Here is a 27,518-nt window from a genome sequence, read left to right on the forward strand (position 1 = left end):
CACCAATCATGCAATATGAACCATCATCACGAGCAGGATAAAAGCTTCCAAAATCAAACCTACAATATGTAATATGCTTGTTATGAACAGCCATGTTAATGAGATCACTTCACAACGAGTTAACATTCACAAAAAATAAAACAGCATAGTCTACTTGTTCATTATTCAGGATCAGATAGCTACATGTTTGGCTGATTTTGTAGAGATGCCACCCTCAAATTGGGTTTTGGTAAAGAATTTGCAAACAAAAATTATTACATACCCTTTCATTCAAGAGAAAATTAGCTGTAATTGCAACATTATTGAAGAGACAAAAGCCCATAGCTTCATCAGGTTCTGCATGATGGTCAGGAGGCCTCACAATGGCAATAGCAGAATCCAAATCCCCTTTGGCCACCTTTTCAGACACCTACTCGAGGAATAAGCAAAAACAGCATTTGATGTTAACCTAGAAGGTACCATTATTATTTTATAAGAGTAGAATGCAGCTGACTGAGGTGCTTTATTTTTATAAAATTCAGTAACTAGTCCAGTTAAGAGATGGTGTGAAATTATTTTAGAATGTTTCTAACTAATTGGGTGGAGATGATTTAAATTGCAACCGGTTAAGAATATTGAACATGAAATTACCTCAATAAGTGAACCTGCTGCAAGGGAAGCAGCTTCAGATGAACCCTTGTTAAAATATATAGAATTGAAATTTGAGGCAATCCTAAGACGTCGAGAATTAAATTTTTTTGAGATGATATTCTTGACCAGTTTGACATGTCTTTGGATATGAACAGATGTTATGTACTTGTCCTCAGCTTCCTTGGCACTCAGAACTACGCACCTGGACATAGGTGGTAAAAAAAAAACAAATAACAAAAAACAGAAGTTCAATAATTATGCATACTTCACACCAAACAGTGAGTAAAGGGTCCAGCGAGACAGAAAAAAGGAATAGATTTCCTAGGTTCTTACTACTGAAGGTCGAATTCCAGGCACAAGTGATGAATAAAGTCGACACCTGAAGCCAATTGTCGGCTAATGATGGAAGGTAGTTGATATTAATACAAACTTGCATCCCTTTCCTAAGTGGGAGTTTCGATTCCCTTGCCACGTACCCTTTGTCCCGATCCTCCTCAGTTTATGATCTATCCATCTACGTGGACGGTGGGCGATGAAATCACGGACTGCATCGCTAGATTCCGACTCGAACTGGGAGTATCCACAGGATATTATAAATAACCCTCGCTCTGGCCATGCGAACCATCATCAGCTATGGCCTCCACATTGAAACGCCTCTCCGAGGACGAAGTCGCCGGGATCCTCTCCTTCCTCCCAGCGAAAGCCATCATCAAGCTCCGAACCCTCAGTCGGTACGTTCTGCGTCGCTCTGCATGCAATCACTTCCTCCTTACCCAATCTCGTCACACCAAAGCCGACTCGGGCTTCTTCACTCGGCCATACTACGGCCCCGTCGTCCTCACTCTCCTCGACCCTCATGCCGGCATACCCAATGAAGGCCTCCGGTTCTTGCAGCACGCCGAAAGGGTCGTCCGGGCCTCAGCCAACGGTCTCGTGTTCTGCTCAAACAAGTCTAGAATCTTAGGCAGCTTGTGCGTCTGCAATCCGGTGGCTCCGATCGCCACGCTGCGCTTCATCCCGCCCCCGACCGGCGAAGAACATCACGACCTGTCATGCATCGGCGTCGCCGTCGACCGGATGTCGAGAGGCTACGAGCTGGTCTGCTTCACAAAGCCGCCAGATTGGCACTCCCCCTACTGTTTCAGGGTCTACGCCTCGGCGGATAATGCATGGAAGTTCCACAAGATGGTCGATGGAGGTCCAAGAGATCTGCAACTGGAGTATCCGGTTATTTGCGGCAGGACAGTGTACTTGGCTTCAACTTGTGGGCCGTACATGCATACGGCCCCGTACATTGTCGCCTTTGATATCGAAGAGGAGGGCTCCGAGATTCTTTCGATCCCGAGAGAGGCAACGAAGGCGTCTGATTGCCATGAGATTCGGATTGCAAGGTGGGGTGAGAAATCTCTGTGCTTGATAAGTTGCCGGAGATCTTCAATTTTTAAACTGTGGGCGATGTCTCGGGATCAAGGGACCATAGCATGGGTTGAAAAATATCAAGTTAGCATGATGGAGATGGGGCTTACAAGTCCGGGAGACGTGCACTCGTTTACGGTGATCAACAGCGACACGCTTGTTTTTGTGATGAATAGCTCTATCTATAGCTACGATATCAAAAAAAGGGCGTTGAAGGAGTTGCAAAAAGGCTACCCTTCAGGTTATCCGATTTTGATTTCCTATGCAAACTCCCTACGGCCCTACTGAAGATGCGAAGCTCGGCAGCTGAAAATTCTAGCGCCCATTAGCGCGCGATGTTGTGGGTAAATAGTCAACTTCAGATGCTTATTTAATTTTTAGTTTAGCTGAACTAGGGTAAAATGACAGAAATAAGGGATTTTGAGGAAGGTGTGAGTCATTGTTTTGAATTTTTACTGATATAACCCTCAAAAAAAAATCTTTTTATTTGGGTAACTTCGAGCCCACCTTTTATTTGTAATTGCAGAGAGACTAGGGAACAAACTTCTCTCCAAATTGTATGCAGAGATAAGATCATCGGCATGATTTTTGGCATTGGATTCGCTAGTATTGACAGGAGTGTACTCTTTCATGCAAATGCTCAGATCAAATACTGTGACATTAAAAACCATATCACCTTCATAATCGAACACCAAAAAGAATCCCGCATGTAATCTATGGGCTTGAGCAAACTCTTGCTAACCCTCTCCAAAGTACAAGTTTTCACTATTGCCTTGTACTTTCACATGCCATAGATTGCCTAGAGGACTCCTTAGAACTGCTCTTTTGCTCGTTTTTGTGTTGATTTTGCCGTTGAATTTCCGAGGTAATGACTGCATGCATATAAAAAATGTATGGTATCAAAATATTCACTCATATAGTACAAAAACCTGAACAACTCAGCTTGCATGCTCTAATGAGATAACAATGTTCTTTGGATTGATGGAAGAGAGATAGGTGCAAATAGGTAGCAGCATCCTCACTAAATGCACACACATCATTTAATATGGTTCAAATGTGTGTTACTACTAGTAAATGCTGCTTGCTAGCTGCTACATTTTCAGCCTTAAATGAAAGTGATATATGTTGCACTTCGGGGCCACTACATGCACAGGTACCATTATTTCAGTTGATGCCACTACTTCAGTGGCACCTAACCTGTTGTCTTCCTAAAACATATAGGCACCTTACCATAGTTTTAGATAAAGTGGAAACATGCTAAAAATACAAGCATTCTCACAACTTTTAACATCCTCCCACTTTAGTTTCACAAATCACAAGTATATCACGCGCTCCTTTTGCCTGTTGGAAGTATTAGCCAACATCAAAGAATGCAATTTATGCTACGAACGATCATAATCTCACATTCTTTGGACAAATTGTCACAAAGATAAAATAACACAATGTTTGGAAGTTTTTTAACTTCAAAGTCCTTATTTTTAATCCTCTTTCCTATCTTTTTATATCTTGTCTCATTCTATGAGAAAGGTTTCATGACTTTCATCCCTCTTCTACTTTTAGGATATTTCAATTTTGAGAGTCGAGAACGTTAGATGTAAAATATCATTAACATCCTTGCAGGAATGAAGACCTGAGGATGCATTAATAATTTCATATCCGTAGCTGACGGTGTTAGACTTCATAGGGATGTTTGGCTCTATTGCAACAAATTCGTAATTTTCGAAATTTAATTAAAAATACAATATTTTAAATAAAAATATAAATCACAAAATTTTGAAAAAAATTTATACAATTTTTTCTATATTCATTATTGGTTCTCATATAACTAATATTGAAATCATATAAAAAATTATAATAAATGCCAAGGACGAGAGTTTTAGCTTTCCATGTGCAGTTGGAAGTTGGAACCACACTTAATGATTCACTCGTTGGAATTTTTATTTTCTTGTACAAGAATATAACTCTGTTTTGGTAAGTTATCAATCATACCTCAATTAGATGACTCTTTTTTTGTAAGAGAATCTAATTTTAAAAATAATAAGATAAGCAACAGCTATTAGTCTTTGTTTTTTTAATTTATACCATAATGGCAAACATATGAAAATCTCGTCCCCTGTTCCAGATTTTCAAGATAGATGTTAACCTTAAGTTCACAAAATTAGAGTACAGATTATAAAAACATAGCCGGAGTCTATGACGGACAAAATGGCAATTATCTGATCTGCTATTAATGATCGTAAATCAAATTATTCTATACATAATTGGCAGCACAATGTTGATCAAAAGCTGCAGACAGAACTCCTCAGTGTGGCATAAAAACCAACGTGAATCTTCTGAAGCTTCTGTATAAAAAGGCGAACGCAAAAGTGTAACCAAAATAAATAAACAAATAAATAGCCTCTTTAGCGAAATTATCTTAAGAATGAAGAGAATGTTGCAACACTGAACAACATAAATACAGCCAACACATGATCAGCGGCATAGGCTTGACATTGTATTATGACCCAACACACTTAGCCCACCCAAAGTAGCGCCTTATTTTTTCTGGCAACAGGTAGGGTCCTAGAAAAGATGGATCCAGGTCTGGTGCCCTAGAATCTGACCAGATATAAACCCCTCTTTCCTGCCAGCTACCAGGAACTGTGTTGTCGAGCACAAACGCCACAAGGAGAGCAACCACCATGTTGAGAGATAAGAGAGCATTCAATGCGAAGTTTAGCTGCACAGATCATAAAACTAATTAGTAAGAAACAGTACAAATAAGATCCAGAATAAACTAGATGGTCGTTACAAGATGGACCAGTTCGTGCACTATGTATTGCAGTTCATGCTTCATTTTTCTTAACTATACCTGTAACAAAGTCTCATGAACATAAACAGAGTCCGATGCTTCCATCCTGACATGTAATAGTACCAGATTGTTGATGTGCTCAACAATGTTAATACTAGATGTTTAAGAAACTAGTTACCCTCACATCACATTATTTATACTGCTGGATGAATGAACACTTTTTGCAAGTCTTACAGGTGGGCTAATAGCATGTTATACAAATGATCAGCTCTAGCATTAGCCCCCGATGCTTGACTGAACTGCCTATTAGTTATTGTTTCCCTCATTTATGGCCCATGAATTTGTCTCACAAAGTAGAGGATGGCAGGCAAAGTGCTAATAGATCCATGTTACTATTACAATATTATTTGCACGAATGAGTTAGGAGATAATGCTGATGAGGCACACGTGTCACCAATGGAGATTGGAGGGCATCTTAGAAAATTAGACAATTAATGGTGTTTGTAATTTTGGGTAAGTATGCAAACTCATGCATGCATTATTTCATGAATGTGCCTGAAGGTCTTTCTGTGAAAGCTTACCCCTTTGCTGCCCGTATGGACTGGTCCATTTGATCCAGCCGCATAAGGTACAAAATAACTGGGAAGTATGAGGCTAGAACTGGGTTCATACTGTTGAAAATATGCAGGAATGGAGAGAGAGATGAATAAGGTAAACCCAACAATGATCATGTTCCTAGAGCTAGCAGTTTGAGTATATTGCATAGTTGATAGGCCAAGTGCTACGATCAGAGCCCACGTGAAGCACAGAACGGAAGCAGCCAAGGCAAGTGGGATAGAAGCAAGGAGTGCACCGATTTTTCCTGTCAAAAAGAAAAGGTAAAAGTAAAAAAATCTGTAACCAAAATACGATGCAATTCTTGTCCTGTTACCTAATGAGCAATCGCGCAAGGCCTGATAATTGTTTTGTTTGTATATTACATAGGTGAACTTCTGCTCTGAGGATTCTACCTATATAAAGAATGAAAAATGAATTTCAAGATGCCTAGGTACCACGCAGCATCTTACCTACAAAGGAAAAGAGGATCAATAAGGCTGCTCCAAGTTGCAAAGCTTTTCTGCTTGCCATTTTAGTAACATCAACGGTGTGTATATTTTCAGTCAGTGTTGTCGATCCAGTTCCTGTACCCCAGAGTCCAGCCAGAATACTTGAAACCCCCTCCAGGCCTATTCCCCTGCTGACAATTCCAGGTGTCGGGGGCCTTAAGTTGACTTGTATGGATGTAGCATGATAGGACCCAACCTGGAGGATTTTTAATTAGTATAACTACATTGAAATTCAAGCAGAAATTCAATTCTTATACTGAATATCATCAGATTGGGGCGAATGTCATCTGAGATAAATGGGTTAAGTCACAAAACAAAAGCATGTCTATTGTAATATTTGTTTTACTCTCATCAGTATCATAAGCACAATACTACAGGTAAATAGCTGTAATGCAAGAGGAAAAAAGTCATGGTGAGATCTCACCTTGCACAAAAAAAGGTGATAAACATTCTAAGAGACAAAATAATAACTGCTCAATAAAATTACTTGGCACCTGAAAACATAGATATGTTTGTATAACCGCCTATTTACCCTACGAATTGATGCTCATAAGATGGGGTGACTGGAACTTAAAAAATAGACTACATAAACCCCACAATTAGGACCAAAAATACAAATCAATTATATTAAAAGACAGATATGATAAGGATATAGGTTTCTGTTTCCAGTTGCATTAAGTTTTCTGTCAACTTATTTCAAATGTGCAGTTTTCCCTATTCATCTGGATTCAATATTAAGCTCTTTATATGGAATTAATATAAAACTCTAATGTGTTAACATAGCTAACAATTGCATGAAGAAAGGTGAATTTGATAGGATCTATAATCAACCTGTAGCTGAAGAGATTTATATCACCACTCCCATTGTATTAGTTTACTCAACTCCCAACTTCAAGTTGCCATAGATATGTTGTTAATTGATAGCAAAAAATAACTAAAAGATCAGAAATTCAAAAATTGTTGGAATCCTGTTCTTGCAGGTTACAGGGATCGCTTATTGCAAAAAGGAATTAACATCACAATCCGATAATGAAAGCCTCTAATAATACCGCAGCTTGATGTTGAGCAGGCATTATCTTTCAAATGCTCAGCTCAACAACTCTAAGCCTTCAGTTCTACATGTGTGTTCTCACTAGATGTTTTACAAAATGTCCAAGGCCACACTGGTGTGTACCATGCATCCTTGAGTGAAAAAGAAATTAGTGAATTTATCTGCTGGTTGAGTCCATAGCTACCTGGATAAAAGCTATCAAATGAAAAAAGAGAATGTCTTCAAATGACAGTTTGCTACCTTGGAAAGTAATGATCGTGGAAGAGCTTGATCAGAACCATATTGGTATAAGGCTTGTAAACCAATAGCAATAACCATCAAGCCTCATTGCAACAATTTAAGGTCGGCTTTATGAACCAGTTACTACTACCTAGGATGTAGGGATCAAGCTTGTGGTGATAAAATTTCAGAAACAAGTTATTGGGAATCTATAGGTGTATCCTAAGGGTCATCAAGATCAATATATGTTTTCCATGAGTCGAAATGCCCTTATCCTTTTTATAGCTGCACTTGTATGTTTAACATGCAACAATCACATAGAACCTAGTACTACTGCCCCAATTCAAAGGGTAAAAATAAACATGAAAGTGCAAAATAAAATGTCAAAACTTGATTTAATTATTTTGTCACCATAAATAAGAAAAGATTAATATTAGAAAAAGGGCAAAGACAAGATTAAATTGGGACTTTGATGAAAGTGTTACACTCCTAACCTAAAAATGGCATCCCTTGGTTGGCCAATGTATTGATGCTTGTGGCGGATTTGTTAAGGACACAACATGAAATGGAAATCAATCTATCATTTTCCCATTTTGGTCTGGGTGACTTATTTCAACAGTAACCTCAGAAAAGAAAATTATAAATCATATGTTCTTCATTGTAGACATGAGCTTCTCATAGTAAATAATACCTTCAGCATCAGTTGCCACTGGAAACTGTCATGAAGCCAGTGCTTATCAATATGCATTCATGCAAGTATATCTATAATGCAAGCGATGTTTTAAATGGTGCTTACCGAATCAACTGATGCGACCAGTGATACAATGACCATAATGAAAGATGTCTTGAAATTGAAGGTTGGGGAGCCCCACTGGAATGGATAAGGAACCCTGACCCAAGCAGCAGTTTTCAATGCATTAGAAACATCGGTCCGGCAATGCTTCATAGTATCTACATGTCTCCTGCAAGCATCCAGTAAGATGTTTGAACTAGGTATATTTGGGCTGCAGCCCTTATAGTTGAAAGCCCCACCGGCTGTCAGAAAGAAGGCATATGCCCATACAATTACAACACCTAGGGGAACCTGCCAGTGAATAATGTGAATAGATTGTAAGCATCACTTCCAACAAAGCTATATTAAAGTTGAATTCTATGAAACTGTATTAATTTAGATGGCCTGCAAGAGAAAGTCAGACATATAGTGTTTAGCCAGAAGCTAAATGTGCGGAAAATGGGTCTTGTGGATGCTATTCATGAGTTTAAAAGTTCACCAAAGGGACAAACAAAAAGGTTGAGGAAGATACCGCATAAATAAGGAATACATGATTCCCAAAGAAGGAAATTCTTCGAAGGTACTGCAATTAGAAAAGAGTGTTGAAATGGACATTATTGCACATTATCTGAATTTCATTACATTATACAAAAGCAAAATGATAAAGAATGTTTCACAAGATTGCAACATGTAAATCAGTATAACAGGCTTGCCAATCCTTTACCAGAGTGAAAATAAGAATTAATAAAATCAGGGGAATGCTGATCTCTACACAAGTTCCAGCTTGCGGAAATCCATAGCTGAAAAATGCCAAACCTATTGTGGCAACAGTGGGTGCAACTACCACCGGATTTATTAACCTGTGACATAAGCCAAAAAAAAACATAAAGCTTGATTTACCAGATGGTCATAGTAAACTTAAGTGCCGCACTTGCAGCATCTATCCAAAATAAGACAAAATTCTGAAATATTTATGTGTCCTATTTGGAATCAATCAGAACAAATTTAGTCTACTAGAAGTAAATATGGTGCCCCTTCAGAAAATGGACATACAAATCAATGCATGACATGGAAGCTAGACAGGCAATTAAAAAAATTAACAGTGAGGAAATAGGATCAATATTTCTTAATATTGAATGATATATTCATTTATTTTCCTGTAATTTTTAAAGCATTTCCCACATGTTCTCCTGCTTTGAGGGAATGCTGACTTCAATTCATTTCTCGAATGGCTTACCGAGGGAATGACAGGTTGCATGGCAAACATTTCTTAATACTGAATGATATTCTTATTAGCACCACATTTTTTAACTTTACACTTTACTTTTGTTGTTGCAAAGCTAGATTCAGTTTGGCACAGAGACTTCTTATAGTTTTTTTTTTTTTTCAAAAAAGGGGAGATCTTTATATTTAGTAACAAACACTAGTATGTTCTTTTTATCAACATTAAGTTCTCAAATGATACTTGTGCAAGTTGCATCAATCAAGTTTACACTCAATTGTCCATTATACGCAAAATTAGAGCAAATCTATGAATACATAAAGCCATGACAACTATGTTTGAGTATGAATTTGAAGGAGGTCCCAGGTTAGCTTTGTAAGACAAAGTTAAATCACCCGTGCCCCAATTGATATCTAGAGATTTAGTAGCAAAATTTCATAATTTTTTTTACACTTCATTCTCGGAGTTTACACCACATTATTTATTATAAGAAACACCAATGCTAATCTACAGAATTAACAAAACACAAAGGGAATTATAAAATCAGGAGGTGCATTATAAAGGGAATGCTATCATTTTTTTTTCCTTTATTCTAGTACACATACAATTCTAGCTCTAACATATTGGTTTCAGGCCATATCCTGTAATGAAATGATTGGACCAGTTTCTGCCCAGACTAGCCAAAATGCTTTAATTTCCTTCAAAAGTATGTTGGCCAAAGCTGGTCAACACTAGTAGCTGCAAGTTTGGACCCAATATGATAATCTGACCCTATTCAACCTCATTTGTACTAGGTTTAGGTTATTCGGTATTTAATTGGACCTGATTATGTTCATAGATTACTGCCCATGTTTCAAACAAGTCAGGTTTGGGTCTCGGTCTGCAAGTCATAAGTTGTGTATATATGCTTTTGAAATAATGTCAGGAAAAAAAGAATCTATGATGGCAAACTTCTTTAATAATACAAAATAAATGAAAGAAGAATATGCTTCTTTTAGGTGACATCATGTACCATAATTTACAGGAGGATAATCAACAGACATGGGAAATTTATGATGAAAGAAAATGGAAAAGAAAATCAGTCTTAGATGGCAAAGGAGCACCTTAAGCATTCTAAAGAATAACTTACTGCGACCACGAGTTGTTGAGAACAACCAAAAAGTTTAAAATATAACACACGGTTAAGGTCTTAGAGAACAACTAATTGAATTCAAAAAGAAATATAAAATTCAGATATACAAGAAAAGGATGAAGTTACATTCAACAGCAAAATTTCCACTTAATGCCCACTTACGAAAGCTTTCAATCCCTTCCCGCATACACACAAAACCAACAATGGATTTTTTTAAAAAAAGCAAAACCCAGTATTTGAACCCTGGACCTAATCCAAGGGCAAGACTCAGGGGAGAGGGAGGGGTTCCAACCAACTCTGCTAACAGTAATTGCAAACAGTGGATCAGTGTGAATTATACTGCCTATCATTTTTCACTGAACTGATGTATTACATGTATTTTATGACAATCACTTTTCAGGAAAAGAGAAAACTATTTGTAACTAAACATTTCAACATATTACTTCATAGGCAACAACATCAGATACTCCTGCTTTCTAAACTTACTGATAGCAGTGGTTACCCACCTAAACTATGAAATACAGTGACAACGACAAATCACTAAAAGCATTTGGCTCAAACAGAAAATTGCATGCTAGAAATAACAACATTGGAATTCAAGAATAAATAATCAAAATTTTTTTTAAAAAAATACAATTTAGCTTTAAAAGATACCGTAGAAGAAGTGACATGAGGCCACCGTATCCCAAGATTGTCTGAAAAACTGAACCAACAATTATGGCCCCTTGTAGTTCCCTCATTATGTGCTTAAACTTCTGCATGTGACCAAACAAAAGCACGTGATGTCATCAAGCAAAATAACAGCAGGACTGTTGCCCAGTGCAAAGTTTATAATTTTTTGAAATGTTAAAAGTTGGATATTACATTAGCATCTGAATTTCAGAGTCAACCAGCAAGTCACTATTATCGCTTGGTTACAAGTCGTACTCATAAAAAAATTACCTCTGAAGTACATGGATTGTGAGAAAATACAGAGATGGAAAAAATCTAATTTATTTATGTGGTCACATAACAAACAAGCTTCTTCAGGCATATGTGCACTGGAAAGGAAATGCTAAGATGATCAATTGCTCATTACGAAGGTTATGGTTTATTCTTCTAGCATAAGAGTGGCACATAAGTCTGATTATGGAAGTAAAACTAGATTCAGTTAGAGGCACCATGCTTGGTTGAATTAGGACACAAAATTCTTAACGTGGGTCCAAGTTCAAGTAGAACTTGGTTTGTCTTAATGAGGCTGCATGATTGTTTTTTTTTTTCTTGGGTTAAATCAATGAACTTTGGGCTAAGTTCGGTTGAAAATAGTATCTAGTACTAGTTGGACAAGGTTAATTGATCATTTATCAAACAATTCCATATTTGAATGAGGCCAAGTAGTTACTTAGTGTGACTAACTGCTGATGGTCAATATCAAGGTTGATAATCCGATCATGTAAAACAGATGTCCTTAGTACTTTAAGCTTGAACTTGATTAGAGCTTGATCTCAATTCTCAACTAAGCCAAGTTCAAGAATATTGGTAAGTGGTTGAACCAGTCCATACGAGTCAACTAGTCGAGGGAGACTTATGACCATTTATGAGTGTTTTGGGCCTTTCACAAGGAGGTTTCTGCTTTAGGATGGTTAACATAAGAGGACTTCACATTTCCCCTAGCAATTCTAGAATGACAGAGAGACCACTTGCTTTCTCTCTTGATGATATAGGTACATTTTATTAGACTCTTGGTTGCCCATGGTTGACATGAAAAAGGCAAACTAGCGAAACTACCCATTCCTACAAAGGGGGTGAATCAACAATTATCTGAACTTTGCCAAGCTACCAGATGCTCATCAAAGCTCAGGCATGACACTGTTCATCTCGGGTGTGACTGTAGCCACTTTCTTGGTGGTAAGATCACATTGAAATTTTGCTTAGGAGTAAGGTCAGACTTTAAGTTCAAAGGGAAAGTTGAACATCTGACCACTTTGCCCTAATTATTTTTGCCTAGTGAGTCATCCTCATGTATTAGGAAATTAACGATACCAGCTTCCTGTGCTTGGAAAGGGGTCCTCATTAGATGTCCTATGTTGGCTTTTTGCTTTAGCGTTGGAATAAAAACATCAAGAGTGTCAGAAAATATAAAATATATAAATAAATCTACCTCATCCTATAAGCTTAAGCTTTTGGGACAAGTGATGATTTTAACATGGTATCAGAGTAGAGGTCCTGAGTTCGAACCCTGTCTCCGCACTCTTTAACCCCATTATTAAAAATTTCACATGGTGGGCTCACCCAAAGAGAAACATGATATATACATAATGTCAACAGGTCTAAGTCCTCCCCCTTATGTCATGCATGGGCATCATCAAATTATTCTGCAAGGGTCTATGAAAATGGTATATTTTTTTACAGCAGCAAAGTTTCTGGATGACTGGCAAATTGTACAGGGCTTGACATATAAAAGTAGCAATTGATAACAATAGATCGACATGGTAAATGTTATCATAAGAACTAGAGACTTACATTTTGACTGAGATTTCGGAACTCTTCGGAGTTTATGATCACCAAAGCAGGGGCCAGATATACAAAGGAGCTTCCTTGAACGAGTGGAAGTCTAGTACCAAAAAAGGTATGCAATATTGTCGTAACACCAGAAACTAATAATGTTGTGGAAATGACATTAGCAGTGTCCTCCTGTGATCACAAAAGCTATAAGTCAATCTTCAAAACTTCAGTATGTTGCTTAAGATGATGGAATTGTAAAGGAAGACCCTTACATCAGTACCACCCATGGCTGGTACTATGATCAAAGGAATGAACACAAGTGAACCAGCCAATGATAAATAATGTTGCAAACCATAAAAGATAAGAGCCGCTGCAATAACAAGCATGATCAGTAATTGTCAGTGATAAAAAGAAATTTTCTTATTATTGATAAAAGATCCTAGTCAGAATTTCAATAGTTCCAGAAATGTACGGCTTTTGAATATTCATTGAAGAAGAAAGTGGAATAATATATATGAAACTTAAAAAGTTCATCTGAGTTGTATGGGGAATTTCCTCTGGAAAGCAGAAAATAATTCATTTCAATCGGCTGAAAAGGCTTATGTTAGTATTATAACATGTGAAAGAACGGAGGATTGCCAGGTCATGTATTAAAACAAGAAAAAAAATCAGAAACTGAAGACAGGGATTTCACTTTCGTTTCAAACTGTTTTGAGTTTTTAACATCGGGGTCAGACTAGGTCCGCCGTACCGGAACCGGTCGGCGTACCGGTGGCCGGCCGGACCGGTACGGTACCGGTCCGGTCCGGTATGTACCGGCCGGTACCGGTACCGTACCGGCCGATACGCGGTGGTTTCAAAAACCACAGCGCGCGGCGCTGTGGTTCTTTAAAAAAAAAATCGTACTGGTGCGAACCGGCCGGTACGGGCTCCAAACCGACCGGTACGGGCCCGTACCGGCCGGTTCGGATAAAAAATCGGAAAATACCGGTTTTTTTGTCATTCCGGTACCGGTTTAGGACCGGACCGGTACGTACCGACCCGTACCGGCCGGTACGGGCCGGTACGGCATTCCATGGGGTCAGTACTTCCACAAGCTTACTAATGCATGCCTGTGAACCATGAAAATATTGAAGTTGACAAAAATAACAAGAGAAGTTTTTGTTTTTTAAAAAATCTCCACATGAAACATGCATACTCGAAACTAGGTGAATTGACAGAGAGGTCCAATTTCTTTGAAACCTTCTCTAAAAAAAATAAAAACAGAACGAAACAAAACAAAAAAATCATTGAAAGCAACTGCTTGAGTGATTGTAAAATAATTCCCCAGTTTCAAAGACAAAGATTGCATGAATGAAGAAAACCAATAACACAAAGATAAGGGCAATGCACTAACCGAGACCCGGATTATCTGTAATGCCACACCGAAGCCCTCCAGGTCTGTAAGTCGACGGTTGCTCTGGCTCGGGAGATTCGGAAAACATGTCAATTTCCACTTCCCTCCCACCTTTCTTCTCATCCTTCTTCCAATCTTCATCAACTGCCACCGGAGCAACTGCGGGTCCCCCATTCCCACGGACATTAACATTCAAACCATCATTATTTGCTCTCACCGGATGCTCCTCCCTTATTCTCCTCATCTCATCTTTCAATCTCACTACCAGCTCAACCCCAATCCTCTTCTTATCCTTCTCAACCCTCCTTTCATCATCATTAAAATCCAGATTCTCGACATCGTCATTGGTTCTGGGCACTGGATTAATTTCAATTCCCCTATTCTCAGTCCGAGTCCTTCTCGTGCCCAATATCGGCTCGATCTCAGCTCTTTTAGTCAACGCTTCTCCACGGCGACCGAGACCCTTCTCCAAATCCAGTCCACCTCCGCCAGCGGCGGGGGCGGCGGCGGCCACCGGAGCTTCAGTTCTTTCATCGGGGTCCCTCTCGTCGATGCTACTCACCGTCGTGTCGCCGGAGAAATTGGGGTTGAAGCCAGTCCTTTTGGCCCAGGATTTCAGCTCCTTGGGATTGTGATCCGTCAGCGGCACGAATGGCTCGATCTGTGCCGGCCATGGCCCCGGCTTCTGCCGCCCCTTCGGCCTTTCCTTCCCCTTCCCGAAGCCCTCCGAGCTCGACCCAGACTCCATTGACGATAGAGAAAGAGAGAACGAGAGAGAGAGGAATCGACCTCAAAGAAAAAGGAACGAGGGAATAATGCCGAAGAGAGTGGGAGAAGAGTAGAAGGGAAGGAAGCGAGGATTAGAGGCGGCTTTTTTCGGTGGCAGTGGGGGAGTATGGAGTGAGGAGGCGGTGAGGTGTCCCTCTCTCCCGTTTTTGAAGATGGTGAGGTGTCCCTTTCGTTCGCTGTCGCCGTGGAATAAACGTTCGAAAGGTGGTTGGATTTCTTTTAAGCTTTTTAACGTTCGAGAGCAAGAGATTTGGACTCGTGCGTCGGGAATTAGTGTGCCACCGACGGATGGCACGGGCTTTGGTTTTGGAAGTTAAACGAGGGAGAGAGCGGGAGCCTGGGATTATTAATTCATGAAGCGCACTACTTTAGCATGGTGAAATTATATCCTCCACTAAGCCCTCAGCTCCAATATCAAAAATAGGGGCTGTAATTAGCTGCATGCATGGTTACATATTACATATCATGTAAAATATAATTTTTCTAGAAGACGCCCTCGTGATCTATTTGTTTCTTCAATAAAATAGATTATTGTATAGATAGGAGATCCACTTCAAGTTCAAGGCCTGATTTGGAGTTGGTAAAGTAATCAATAAAAAAAATTGATATTTTTTTAAAAAATTTGGTGGAAAGAGCTTATATTGTATCATATTATAGGAGAAAAAGTTGACACTAACTAAAATGGCACCAAATGAGTGGATGGATTGCTTCTTTTTTTTCCGACATTTAAAAAGGAAAAAAAAGGTGCTATATCTCATTTGTTATATGATTACATGATGTATTTCTTTAAAAGGAGATTCATATTGATGAGCAATATCATGTTTCTTAGCAACAAACTATAATCCGTAAACTTGTATTTGACAATATTTGACAAGATAATGCTCGAACTACTCCTTTAAAGAAATTTGTTAAGTCTATGGAAATATATAAGACAAACTCAGCCATCGTTAAATAGCTACAAAGATATATATATATATATCTGTGTGTGTTCTCCCGTTACTATAAAATATAAAAGTTATAAAATCTGGACTTTCATGCTAGCAAGTGGGTATATATGTGAAAAATACAATTAATGTTATCCCTTTCGGAGAAATATGCATGCTTGTGCGACAATATCCTCTTAAAAGGAAGCATTTGAAAATGAAACATGACTAATGTTTCCTTTTGAAGTTGGTTAAATTTTTAGTTAGTTACTTTGATGAAGAAATCCTGATAAAATAAAATGCTATCAATATCAAAATGCTATTGTAGCAAATAAAAGAAAAAGAACTAAAAAGAAAAAGGTAGAGGCTCCATGTGGGGAAGGAAAGCCTTTGTAATTTACATGTATTTGTCCTGCTCGAAATATAGTACACTTATATTAGTTAAGTTTAAATGATCGGCAGAGATTAGCTTCCAATTTTTTCCGTCCAAATCTCAAAAATAAAACCTATAATCTATTTGTGTACGAGACCTTTTTTGCGATTGGATTGTTTTGCATCATTCTCTACCCGGAGAATCATTTATCTTCAAGGCAATGATTCCCGCCCCACCCCCCTCCCTTTTTAATCTTTTAGCAATAGGGGAGATGCCAACGCTAACCAATATTATTCAAAAATTTTGACTTCCCTCTACATTTAGAAGAGCTTCAGGATTCAATGCTTGGAGATTTTATACCCACTATATTTCTTAAAAGCAGTGGGGTTATACACGCATCCGCATACATACCAACCGATCTTGTGCTTGTGTGGCAAAATAGGATTGACGCAATTATTTAGAGACGAAGGAGGTAGCTCAGTGGAACTGGGCCTTACTTTCAACTAAACGGTTTCGAGTTTGAAACCCGCAGACGTCGATTAAATTGTAGAGACCGGATGCTCTCTGTTCGGACGCGTGGTTTGGAAGGACTTATTGGTCCGCTGATAGCCTCAGTGGTGCTACGTGTGACGTACTTATACGGAGGGTAACCATGCCGGAGTCCCAAAGGATAACGAGCCAGATCCACGGGTGGGGACTGTATGAATAAAACCGGCCGGCATGCCTAATATACGGTTATTTATGCCAGTATCGAATATTTTTCTGACGAGGTGAAGTCCAGTGGGGGTTGCTATGCAGGGATGGGCATGCCTCTTCCTCCCTCCTTCCCCTTCTTCCTAAACAAAAAAAAAAAAAAGGACAATGTCTCAGCAGTTAAAAACTTTTTTGCGGGAGTAACTGTTTCCATCTGATGTTCCAATCAAGTTTAACTTGAGAACCTTTAAGATCATATCCAAGAAGGAGCCTCCACACGGCCACACACGTACGCTACCCCAAACCTGGTTGCAGGGAATCCCAAGCCCGGTCTGACGGGTCGAACTCGGTTCGGCGTCTAGTCGGATCAATTCGTTTCAGATCAAGTCCGGGTCGACCTGACCCCACACGCACCATCGGTGCGTAACGGCCCAACCTCCTTCCTTACCGACCGCTTTCCGGGTCAAATGGGTTCGAATCCGAAGAAGCACCAAACCGGCTTCGTAATAATGGGTATTTAGGTCATTTCACTTCATGCATGGAAACCTAAACCGGCCCCTTTTGTCGATTGATCCTCCCTCGGCGAGCTTTCCTCTCTCTTTGTTAGGCCTGGGGTTCAGGGTTTATGCGGAGACTCGAGAGCTCCAAGACGTTTCCGACGTTTTAGTCCAAGAAGCCTCCTCGCAAAAACCCTAACCCTAACCTTTATCCCTACTTCCCTCCCGCCCTCCCTCGCGCGTTTCCTCTCCCAAATCCGCCATGGCTTCCTCGATCGCGTCACAGCTTCAGGCGATCAAATCCGTCCTGAAGGGAGCCCCAGATCCGATCAGAAGGCCTCGGACTCGCCCCTCCGTCATCTTTGATCCGAAAGAGGCCGCGGACATCGATCTCAGAACGATTCTTCCAATAGCCTTATCTGGCGAGTCCTTTCCTGGCCTTTCTTGATTTCAAGATCGAGCTATGGTGTTGATTTGATCCCCTTTTTTCTTCTTTTGGTTGATTTTACCGTCTGTCATCGAATTGCAGGGTTGGAGGTTCTTGTTGATCTTGATGGCCGCTTTAGAAGCTATGAAGATACTCTTTTTAGCCAGACCAGTCTCGAGTTGGACAGGGAGAAGATGGTTCCCAAAGAAGAAGAAAAGATCAACAAGTCGATACATTCATACCTGCGGTTGCTTTCCGGGCACTTGCAACTCCCTGCGGCTCTCAGGACCCTAGAGTACCTTGTTCGACGATACCAGTACATCCTTTTCTTGCCGCTAAATTTATCAATCTACTTGCTGCTTCATTAATCTTCTCGAAGCTAAAAATCTTTTGTCACTGGAACGGGCAGGGTTCATGTGTTCAACATGGATGAGCTGGTTCTTTGTGCATTACCCTACCATGACACTCATGCCTTTGTTCGGATCGTCCAGCTGCTGGACTTGGGGTGAGCATGAGATAATATATATATTTTAAATTTTTAATCTTATCTTTTTACTGACATGTAGCTCTCAATGACATTTTCAACGAATTGGTGCAGAAATAATAAATGGGCATTTCTCGAGGGCGTTAAAAACTCGGGTGCTCCTCCTCCTAGACAAGTCATTGTGCAACAGTGCATTCGTGATAAAGGGCTTTTGGAGGCTTTGTGCAACTATGTATGTAATTTAATTGCTGCAAATCATTTGCTTTTGTACACTGTGGAATATGTTAATGAATGATTTTTCTTTTTGTTTTGCTTTCAAGGCATCACCGACAAAAGAGTTCCAGCATTCGAGACCAGTAATTTGTTTTTGTACTGCAGTCATTGTGGAGGCCCTAGGTGTGATTCCTGAGCTCGACACAGATACTGTGCAGAGGGTTTTGGGATTCGTGTTCGATGGACTTAACCCTTCTATGCAGGGAGGTCGTGACCACAAGGTGAATTTCGCAAGTTTATACAACACTTGTAATTCTTTGTGCCATTTCTCCATCATCAGAGCCTTATCTGTGACATATCATTACATGAAACCAAGGTATGCTGAACCGACCGGTTCAGCCCGTACCGAACCGGTGCCGATAGGCACCCGTCCGGTACGACATATAAAATCGGTTTTGGTCGGTTAAGCCTGTACCGAACCGGTGCCGATAGGCACCAGTCTGGTACGACATATAAAATCGGTTGCGACCCCTTCTGGGTCGGAACCGGTTGGGGAAGAAGAAAGAAGAGGAAGAAGAAGAACAAGAAAGAAGAGGAAGAAAGAGGAAGAAAGAAGAGGAAGAAGAAGAGAAAGAGGAGAAGAAGAAGAAGAGGAAGAAGAAGAGAAAGAGGAGAAGAAAAGAAAGAAGAGGCTTATCGGTACCGGGCCTCGTCGGGGCGATCCTCATAGGGGCTTGCTCGCGGGAGAAGAACGAAGGAGAGAGGATCCTCGTCGGGGCTTGCTTACAGAAGAAGAGCGGAGGAGAGAGGAAAAAAAAACGAGAAGGCTCGGGAAGAAAAGAAATTCCGCACAGAAAACGCGCCCACGCGGGAAATGCGTCCCGCAAGAAAAACAGCGCGGGGCAAATGCATTTGCGGGCTGCGGTTTTAAGTGGAAAACGAGAAAAACGTGCGGAAACACGTTTCACACGCGCCCCGCGCGCTCTTGCGCGTGTTGTTCCCGAACCGATTCGGTGCGACCCAGTTCGATACGATACTGGTACCGTACCGGTACCAGTGCCCACCGGTATGTTGGTACTGTCGGTATGGCGGACCTTGCATGAAACTCATTTCTTTTGTGAAAACATTGGATGCCTTCCTTTTCATATTTGGGGTATTAGGTAATAGACTTAACATTTATATAGCTTCATTTATCTTCAAATATATTTGGCAGAATGTGGCATGGATTGCCACCAGTTAAAGAATAAAAATAGAGACCCTTTATTTACAAAATAAATCTTGGTTCTCATTCCATGAATATGCCTATGCTTGGCTTCCTCCTCCTAATGCATATTCAGAGGATTTTTTAATAACTCTGATTACTCTAATAAAATTTGGTTGTCTTCCTTTTTGTATTCATGGTGGTATGTAATAGACTTAACATTTATATAGCTTCATTTATCTTCAAATATCTTTGGCAGAATGTGGCATGGATAGCCACCAGTTAAAGGTTAAAAATAGAGACCCTTTATTTGCAAAATAAATCTTAGTTCTCATTCCATGAATATGCTTATGCTCGTCCTCCTCCTCGTAATGCATATTCAGAGGATCTTTCAAAACTCTGATTACTTTAATGATCCTTTTCATATTCGTGGTACTATGTAATAGACTTAACGTTTATAACTTTATATAGAATCATTTATCTTCAAATATCTTTGGCAGAATGTGGCATGGATAGCCACCAGTTAAAGATTAAAAATAGAGATTTATCTACAGAATAAATCTTAGTTCTCATTCCATGAATATGCCTATGCTTGTCCTTCTCCAAATGCTCTGATTACTTTAAAAAAGTTTGAATGTCTTCCTTTTCATATTTGTGGTACTATGTAATAGACTTAACATTTATATAACTTCATTTATCTTCAAATTATCTATGGCAGAATGTGGCATTGATACCCACCAGTTAAAAAAGATTAAAATTAGAGACCCTTTATTTACAAAATAAATTTTAATTCTCATTCCATTAATATGCCTATGCTTGTCCTCTTCCTCCTAATGCATATTCACAGGATTTTTAAAGCTCTGATTACTTTAATGAAGTTCAAAGGCACATCACATAACTGCATAACACAGAAACCTCTCTAAGGCAACACAAAGCATCAATCCATTCTCTCATGGGGAAAAATGAATTTCACCCTTAACTATAACGATCCACCGTGGGAACCTTAAACACGGAAATCTCATCAGGGCAATGTTTGTCTTCTAATCTAACATCTTTCAGGGGCAATTATCTATCACTAGTGATACAGTGCCTGATGCAATGGACTGAATTTTTTTAATTAAATTATTTTACCTTAGCTTATATCATTATTGACTCCTAGATGCTTTACAAACCTTGAAAAATATTGAGTACCATTAGTGTCAATGCATTTCTGTGGTGCATGCCTTTATCTGTTTAATCAGCCCCCTTTAGGTTGCTTAAGGGGCTAAAATTCAAATTCAATTTTGTTACCTGATTTTTGGAATGGACTTTGAGGATTGGTTTTGTGTATATGGTAGATTCACATGCATGGCAATGCATCATGGTGCTTACTGATTTATACTTGTGCATCTTGATTCGTAGAAGAAGATAAATCTCTCACTTTCATTGCATTCATTGTATGCATCTAGTATTGATTTTTTTCCCTACATTATGCATATTCAAATTTGGGCTTGATTGGCAAGCAAAGTCATCTATAGGACTTTGCCTATTCAGTTACTTGAAGTTGGACCAAACAAACAGACTTGAGCGATAAAAAGTTGGCTTGGAAGGTAGGAGAAATTACCTCCAAATAAATGTTAGATATTTATTTGGTTATTGCATATTGAAAGATACATGATACAATAGACTTGAGGAAATTATATTGATTTTGATATACGGAGGGAACATTAGGAAGAAGATGTGAGAACAAGAGCAAGGCTCGGAAGAAGGTTCAACATTCGTAACTTTGAGGTTCTGAGTATGCGGGGCTTCCGACATGGTATTTACAAAAGACAAATGTTAATGGCCAGTTCAACCAGAGGAGATAATTAACCCTAAGGGAAAAAAAATCCATGTCTCGTTTTTTTTTTCTTCGCTTTTTATTTCTGTCAGATCATTTTTTCCCATTTCAAGTTTTTTCCCTTTTCCATGTGCTTCAGCAGCCTGCCCTGGGTTGGCAACACCGACTAGTGCCCCCCACCAATGGGAATGGGAAAAAAGATATTATAGGGAGATTAAAATATAGAATGAAAAAATGTAGAAGTTGATAGAAATACATCGTTAGACTTCCGTCCTTTACTATTCCTCTGAATGTCCCGTTCCAAAAGACTCGTGCAATCTTCTTTCAGGCGAATGGATTGTGAATTAAGATGGAGATAATAATGGCATGTCCATTATTAAATCAAGCCTCACAAACTAAAAATATTAAATCCTAGTATCCTAGTATAAAACATATTCCATCCTGATTTGGCGGGCAGCCGAGATAGGATGTCAATGAGGACATCACAGGGCAATTTGGCTACAAGGTGATGCTCTCTGAGACGATCCATCTTCAGACACGGAGGGGAAATTGTTTAGCTCGAAATAGAGACTAGGCAAGGAACAAAAGTGGAACAGTTTTTTGGTGGGTTACATGTCTGGTAGGTAGGCTAGGAGATGCATGGGGCAAGAACTTTAACAGGTGGTGGCATGTTAGAGTCTCTACTTTCAGAAGATTCTTAATAAGAAAATTGTTTAGCTGAAGAAAGAGACTAAGCAATGAATAGAAATGGAATAGTTTTTGGTGGGTTACAGTCTGGTTGATAGGGAAACAATTTCCCCCTGCAGGTGCAATGACTGGTGTCTTCACCACTTTGATTATTATAGGGGCCTTCATCTTGGTAAGAGCAATTGCATATGCAGGTTGTTGGGTGGTGTTCCTGGCTGCTAAATCAATGCTGGGGTGCTCTCACTCTTTCTCCATATTTCTTTGGGTCTAAAATTCTATTTGTTGCTATGCCGGGATGCCTAATTAGGCCTTTTGAAGTACTCATTTGAGGCCAGGAACATCTATTGCTCACATTAGCTGCAGTTTGAGAAGATGATGCCACCAGACAGATGGGAGTTGTAAAGATTGGATAATAAAAGAGTCAGCTTCTTTTTATCTAGATAAGATAAAGACTGTGAGTCTGTTAAAAAAATGGCGTTATACTACAGTTTCTGGTCCATTATGTGGTATAGATATTTGCAAGCTTATGCACCAGCACAATTCTTTCCAGTTGTCGCATCATATTGGTGGTTAGTAGGCTTCATGCTTCTAGTGTTGCTTTATGGTACATTAGTTTATCTTCATTTTTAGAGTTTTTGCATTACATATATTTCTAATTAAATTATGGATTTCCATGCTTTGGTATGTGAAGCACTGTATAAAGGGCATTATCAAATGCTATTAACATATTACATCTTAAATTTTTGGGAATAGTTGTTTTCATACTTATGATATTTCTTTTTCATGTGTCATCTCCTGTTGAACAGAATAAAAGTTTTAATTTTCTACTATTGATAAATCTCCAAAATATTATTGCAGGCTGGTGCATTGATGGTTGTTGGTTTACTAGCAACTAGAGCAACATTGGCACCTAAACTCTGCCAAAATTTGGTTTTGTTTATTGCACGAATGGCTCAGCATGATGCAAATCTATCAGTGGACTTACCATGGCTTCGTGTGATGATAATGGCTATAATTAGCCTTGTGCAGGTATGAAGCGGTGGTATTTGATCTGGAGCACACCATTCCATATTTACTTGTAATTATTTGTATAAAATTGTTGACTTTGGAAGGACAACAAAATGGAGGATGTAAAGGAGATTATCTGGATCTCACCCCTTTAATACCTCCACAGTTTTTGAAAAAGTAATCTCTTGCATTTATCTGTTTTGCACAACTAGAAGTGCTCCTGTGAGAATTGTAGGTGCAATTGGATGCTGGTATATCATGAGGGAATAACTTTTACCTGGATATCCATATTGATCAATGACTGTTAAAGCCCCCTTCTGCTGCCCCCTTATTCCCCTGTGAATGATTTCTCTTCTTTCAGGAAATGAGTAACTTACAATCGCTGCCTTTATGCATTTGTCCACTTGTTCTTCAATCTTCCATTGTAATACTTCAAATACGACATCAACTTGAAAACTGAGCTGCTTCAATGAATTAGCATAAGCATTCTTATCTTGTTTTCTCCTATTTTCCTTGTGTCCTTAATTAGTTGGTGATTTTTTTAGCAAATATTCAGAAGCTCAATGAGCATGTCAGTGATGCTTGGTTCTCTGCGATGTCCTTTGTGTTAGGTAGATTGAGACATGTCTCAGCATGATAGCCTGTGTTTCTGGAGCTTCTCTACAATTCATGATATGTTTTGATATAGCATGAAATATTCAGACTCCTTGATTATAATTAGTGGGTTAATGTCACTTGCTGATGTATAACCATTATTTGCATTTGCATTGTTTTTGGCTTTTTGGTAGTTATAATTCTGTCATTTAATAGTTGGGGTTCAAGATTTTGCTATCTTGAAACCAATACTATTTTATGTTTTCTTGCGTTTTTGCTTCCATGAGAATTTCTCATGTTAAAGAGTTAGTTATAATTAGCCTATTTAAGGGTGCAACTTAGTGTGATCCTTTGCTTACCATAAATCTGATAGTAACTACCAACTACTTAGGTCAAAAATTAGGTTTGAGCATGTAGATCTAGTCAGTGATTTATAAATCTGATCAGCTGACTTTTCTGTATCGTACAACATTGTCTTTCACCCCTCTAAAAAAATGACCTAAGCATTCATTTCTAGTTTCTAACCATCAATACAAGAAATATAATCTTCATCCAGAGGTGGGTTGTTCAAATTCCATTCTTCGATGTAAGCATGAATGTAAGTTTCCTTTTCCTTTTTGCTGGAGCATTTGATATGTCTTGGCCATTCTAAAGTTGTATATTAATCATTTAATTTTATATTATAAGTATGAGCTATATCTCTGTCATAATGATATTCCCTGCAAATGTCGTCCTCTTAAGTTACCCATTTAATATATAATTTACTAAAATATTTTATGTAATAGCAAATCACATGGAGGTTTTTGCATATGCACCCATACATGTTGTCATATTTTAATGAAATCCTTCAAAAAAACTGTTTGTAAACTTGCAATTTTCTTATGACCATTACATAATTATTAAGCTTTGCTCCAGCTGTTTGGAGTTGGTGTAATGCTGAATATTATAACTTAAATCATGGTACATCTTGCTGACTAGTAGTAAAAAGCTCATCCATAATTCAGATTATAAGAGATAGGCTTAATGCTGATTCTTTATATGGCATTTTGGTTAAAACCTTTGTTCATTTGTCCGTTTTGTCATTTACTTTCCATAATATAAAATCATGTATGACCCATTCATAACTTTATACTCATCTCTTGGACTGATTTGACTTTTCAAATCCAGTCACAGTCAGTGCAGTTGTTTCCAAAGAAGACTTTGATGTTTCTGAAGGATATAAGGTATGTTTCTAACCTATGTTTTTCTTAAGGAGAAATATTTTGGTCAACTACGGAGTTTTTCTTTCCTAATATTTTTTTTGTACTGCACTGCTAATCCTTATATTTTTTTGTACTGCACTTCTAATGACCTAGTTTTGCCCTTTTTAAGGGATCTTCCTGGTGTACTTTCTGGATTGTCCAGTGAGTTCAATATTCAGAGGTTCTTGGGCCTGTATCTGGAGTCACTGATTGAATATAGGTGCTTATTTTTTTGACTTGTTCTTCCAATTGTTGTTTTCACTATTGTGTGGAAACTGATTGCTTTTATTTTTGCAGTACATCAGATGACTCCTGCTGCATTAAACTGATTAATATGATAGAGGCTCTAGATTTAAAGGATTTTGTTGGAAAGATTGTTTCTAAGGTGCTCTCATATTGTATGAAAATGTCACGGGGCTTGGAGAATTCAAGTTTACGTGAAGCAGGTATCCATGTTACAAATTTGTTATAAGGAATGAAGTTTTTTTTTTGGGAATGAGTCATCTCTATCAGTCGACCTTTTTCCCTCAATTTCAAAGTTTATATGCCAAATCTTTACCTGTATCTGATATGAGCACGTGTTTTTTTACTCTTCTTCTGTTTCCCTCCTTTTTATAGCTATCCTGAACTTCGTATTGATTTTGTGGCACTTACATTAGGTAACTGGGCAAAGAAAATTTTGGTTGTGATTGATAAGCACTACCCATGTGAACTTCGTGGAGCTATTTGCAAATTTCTTGAGGTTTGTCACAGTATTTTGGTTTTTCTTTTCTTACCGCAGTTGCATTTTTATTGCACTGTCTTCTTCTGCCTTGCACGGTCTTAAGTTTGTCTTGCTTGTGTACACCAGAACTCCAAAATCGATGCAGGTGATGAGCAGTCCATTTTGGAAACACTATCCCAGATGTTCAATGGAAGTTTAGACATCCCAATGGAGGTCTCTGATCCTAAAATATGGTTCTCTTTAGAACATCCAAAGGTATTGTTTCTTTTGAAATGTCACCTTTGGAAAACTAATTCTTCAGCTAATTTATTGATGTTAACTGCCCTTCCAATTGTCGGTTCTCATCAATATGGCCTAGGTGGCGGTTCGTCGAGCTACACTATCAAATATAGCTGCATCTGGTGTCCTGAAAAGTATGGCAGCTAATCCACAGGTAGTTTCTTGTTATTGTTAATGTATGGAACATTTGCTGTAGGAAGCTGTTTAGTTTGCAATTCTGAAAATTAGAAACTGTGATGTATATCATGGGAGCCATAGGTCAGAACCGACAACTGCTTTGAATTGCCACATGTAACCCAGATCTATGTCCCCTTGTGATACACGTCGCATGATTGCTAGTTCACAGGAAACTGTAACTGAACCATGTCCTTTGTGTGACTTAGATTTGTTTTGTTTGATCTATGTATTTGCTTTTTTTTGTTTTATATGTATATCAGCTCTTTGGGTTTCTTGTGTGTTAACTGATTTGATCTTTAAAATTGATGGCTCTCTGCCTCTTTTCTTTCAAAAATGGCGCAGAAGGCTATAAATTTAACAAATGCAGTAATACGTGGGCTTCATGATGATGATCTAAGTGTTGTTGAAGCGGCTTTGTCCATAGATGGACTGGCTGGGATAGTTGATGCTCCTTGTCTTGTCAAAGCTTATCGTGATGTTCTTTCCAGATGCACTGATGTACTTAATAAAAGTGAGTACTGTCCATGTCCTTTACAATCTTTTTGTATTACTTATCAATTTTATATTTTTATATATCTTTTCTTGTCGGTCAAATTTGCATGATAATAGCTGAGATCTTCTGTCTGATGTGGTTTACCAACTTCAATATTTTCCATTGAACCCTTCACCTTGTCCCCAACTCTTCTAATCTCGTCAGCAAGAACCTGGTATTGCTCCCATTGATTATCATTGGTTTGATGACCAGATCCATGCGTATCCAAAGATGCAGAACATCAAACTCACCTTCAGAAAAGAAAATAAGACCACTTATTTTGTCAACCATAATTTTCTTTTGGTAATATTTGATGTTATTCCAGTTAGACATTCTCTAGGCGCTAACCAATCTTAAAAAGTTGTTAGAAAACTATATCTGTTCTTCCATACCTAAGCCAGCTCTTGCCCTTGTTTTCATTTCAGGTTTCTTTAGGATATGACTTTTGATGTTTGTTCTAGTGATTGGCGATGAATGATGAAATCTATTCATAGTTTCTTGCTTGTGCTTTCTGTCCATTGCCTGGAGTATATTATAACAAAAGTCAATGGTTGGCTGTTTTTGTCCGCATAACTTGCATCCTTATGGTAGTCTTTCTGAGACTTGTTTTGACTAGATATCCTTGCCAATCATCTTAT

The 27,518-nt window shown here is 38.7% G+C and overlaps 3 protein-coding genes across 3 annotated transcripts in view; 2 read left to right on the top strand and 1 right to left on the bottom strand.

The window, feature by feature from the left end:
* Window positions 1-1,263: 1,263 nt before the first annotated feature.
* LOC103716347 lies at window positions 1,264-2,334 on the top strand. The gene has a single exon (XM_008804308.2). The coding sequence runs from the start codon at window positions 1,264-1,266 to the stop codon at window positions 2,332-2,334; it is 1,071 nt and encodes a 356-aa protein (XP_008802530.2).
* Window positions 2,335-4,245: 1,911 nt separating this feature from the next.
* On the bottom strand, window positions 4,246-15,127 carry LOC103716321 (nucleobase-ascorbate transporter 11-like). Its single transcript, XM_008804273.3, has 10 exons — window positions 14,220-15,127; window positions 13,096-13,193; window positions 12,842-13,012; window positions 10,994-11,094; window positions 8,710-8,845; window positions 8,518-8,568; window positions 8,010-8,297; window positions 5,905-6,139; window positions 5,419-5,699; window positions 4,246-4,765 (listed from the first exon to the last, which is right to left on the bottom strand). The coding sequence occupies exons 1-10, from the start codon at window positions 14,965-14,967 to the stop codon at window positions 4,544-4,546; spliced, it is 2,331 nt and encodes a 776-aa protein (XP_008802495.2). The 5' UTR covers window positions 14,968-15,127; the 3' UTR covers window positions 4,246-4,543.
* Window positions 15,128-17,588: 2,461 nt separating this feature from the next.
* LOC103716322 (uncharacterized protein At3g06530) overlaps window positions 17,589-27,518 on the top strand; it is a 37,317-nt gene continuing 27,387 nt past the window's right edge. Inside the window, exons 1-13 of the mRNA XM_008804274.3 lie at window positions 17,589-17,916; window positions 18,024-18,237; window positions 18,331-18,426; window positions 18,520-18,637; window positions 18,726-18,899; window positions 23,184-23,354; window positions 25,095-25,150; window positions 25,299-25,388; window positions 25,466-25,614; window positions 25,828-25,910; window positions 26,019-26,147; window positions 26,251-26,325; window positions 26,691-26,859. Of these exons, the coding sequence (XP_008802496.2) occupies window positions 17,757-17,916; window positions 18,024-18,237; window positions 18,331-18,426; window positions 18,520-18,637; window positions 18,726-18,899; window positions 23,184-23,354; window positions 25,095-25,150; window positions 25,299-25,388; window positions 25,466-25,614; window positions 25,828-25,910; window positions 26,019-26,147; window positions 26,251-26,325; window positions 26,691-26,859 (1,684 nt within the window). The 5' untranslated portion in view covers window positions 17,589-17,756. The remainder of the gene's footprint in view (window positions 17,917-18,023; window positions 18,238-18,330; window positions 18,427-18,519; window positions 18,638-18,725; window positions 18,900-23,183; window positions 23,355-25,094; window positions 25,151-25,298; window positions 25,389-25,465; window positions 25,615-25,827; window positions 25,911-26,018; window positions 26,148-26,250; window positions 26,326-26,690; window positions 26,860-27,518) is intronic.

The sequence above is a fragment of the Phoenix dactylifera genome, chromosome 2, assembly GCF_009389715.1.
Source record: "Phoenix dactylifera cultivar Barhee BC4 chromosome 2, palm_55x_up_171113_PBpolish2nd_filt_p, whole genome shotgun sequence".
Lineage (NCBI taxonomy): Eukaryota > Viridiplantae > Streptophyta > Magnoliopsida > Arecales > Arecaceae > Phoenix > Phoenix dactylifera.

Bases quoted from the DNA above. Each gene is read 5' to 3' on its own strand.
- LOC103716321 (XM_008804273.3), bottom strand. From the start codon at position 14,967: ATGGAGTCTGGGTCGAGCTCGGAGGGCTTCGGGAAGGGGAAGGAAAGG. The intron at 5,700-5,904 runs GTAAGATGCTGC...TCTTTTTGACAG, and splicing joins GATCCTCTTTTCCTTTGTAG to GAAAAATCGGTGCACTCCTT. The intron at 4,766-5,418 runs GTAAGCTTTCAC...TGATCTGTGCAG, and splicing joins TCCATACGGGCAGCAAAGGG to CTAAACTTCGCATTGAATGC.
- LOC103716347 (XM_008804308.2), top strand. From the start codon at position 1,264: ATGGCCTCCACATTGAAACGCCTCTCCGAGGACGAAGTCGCCGGGATC.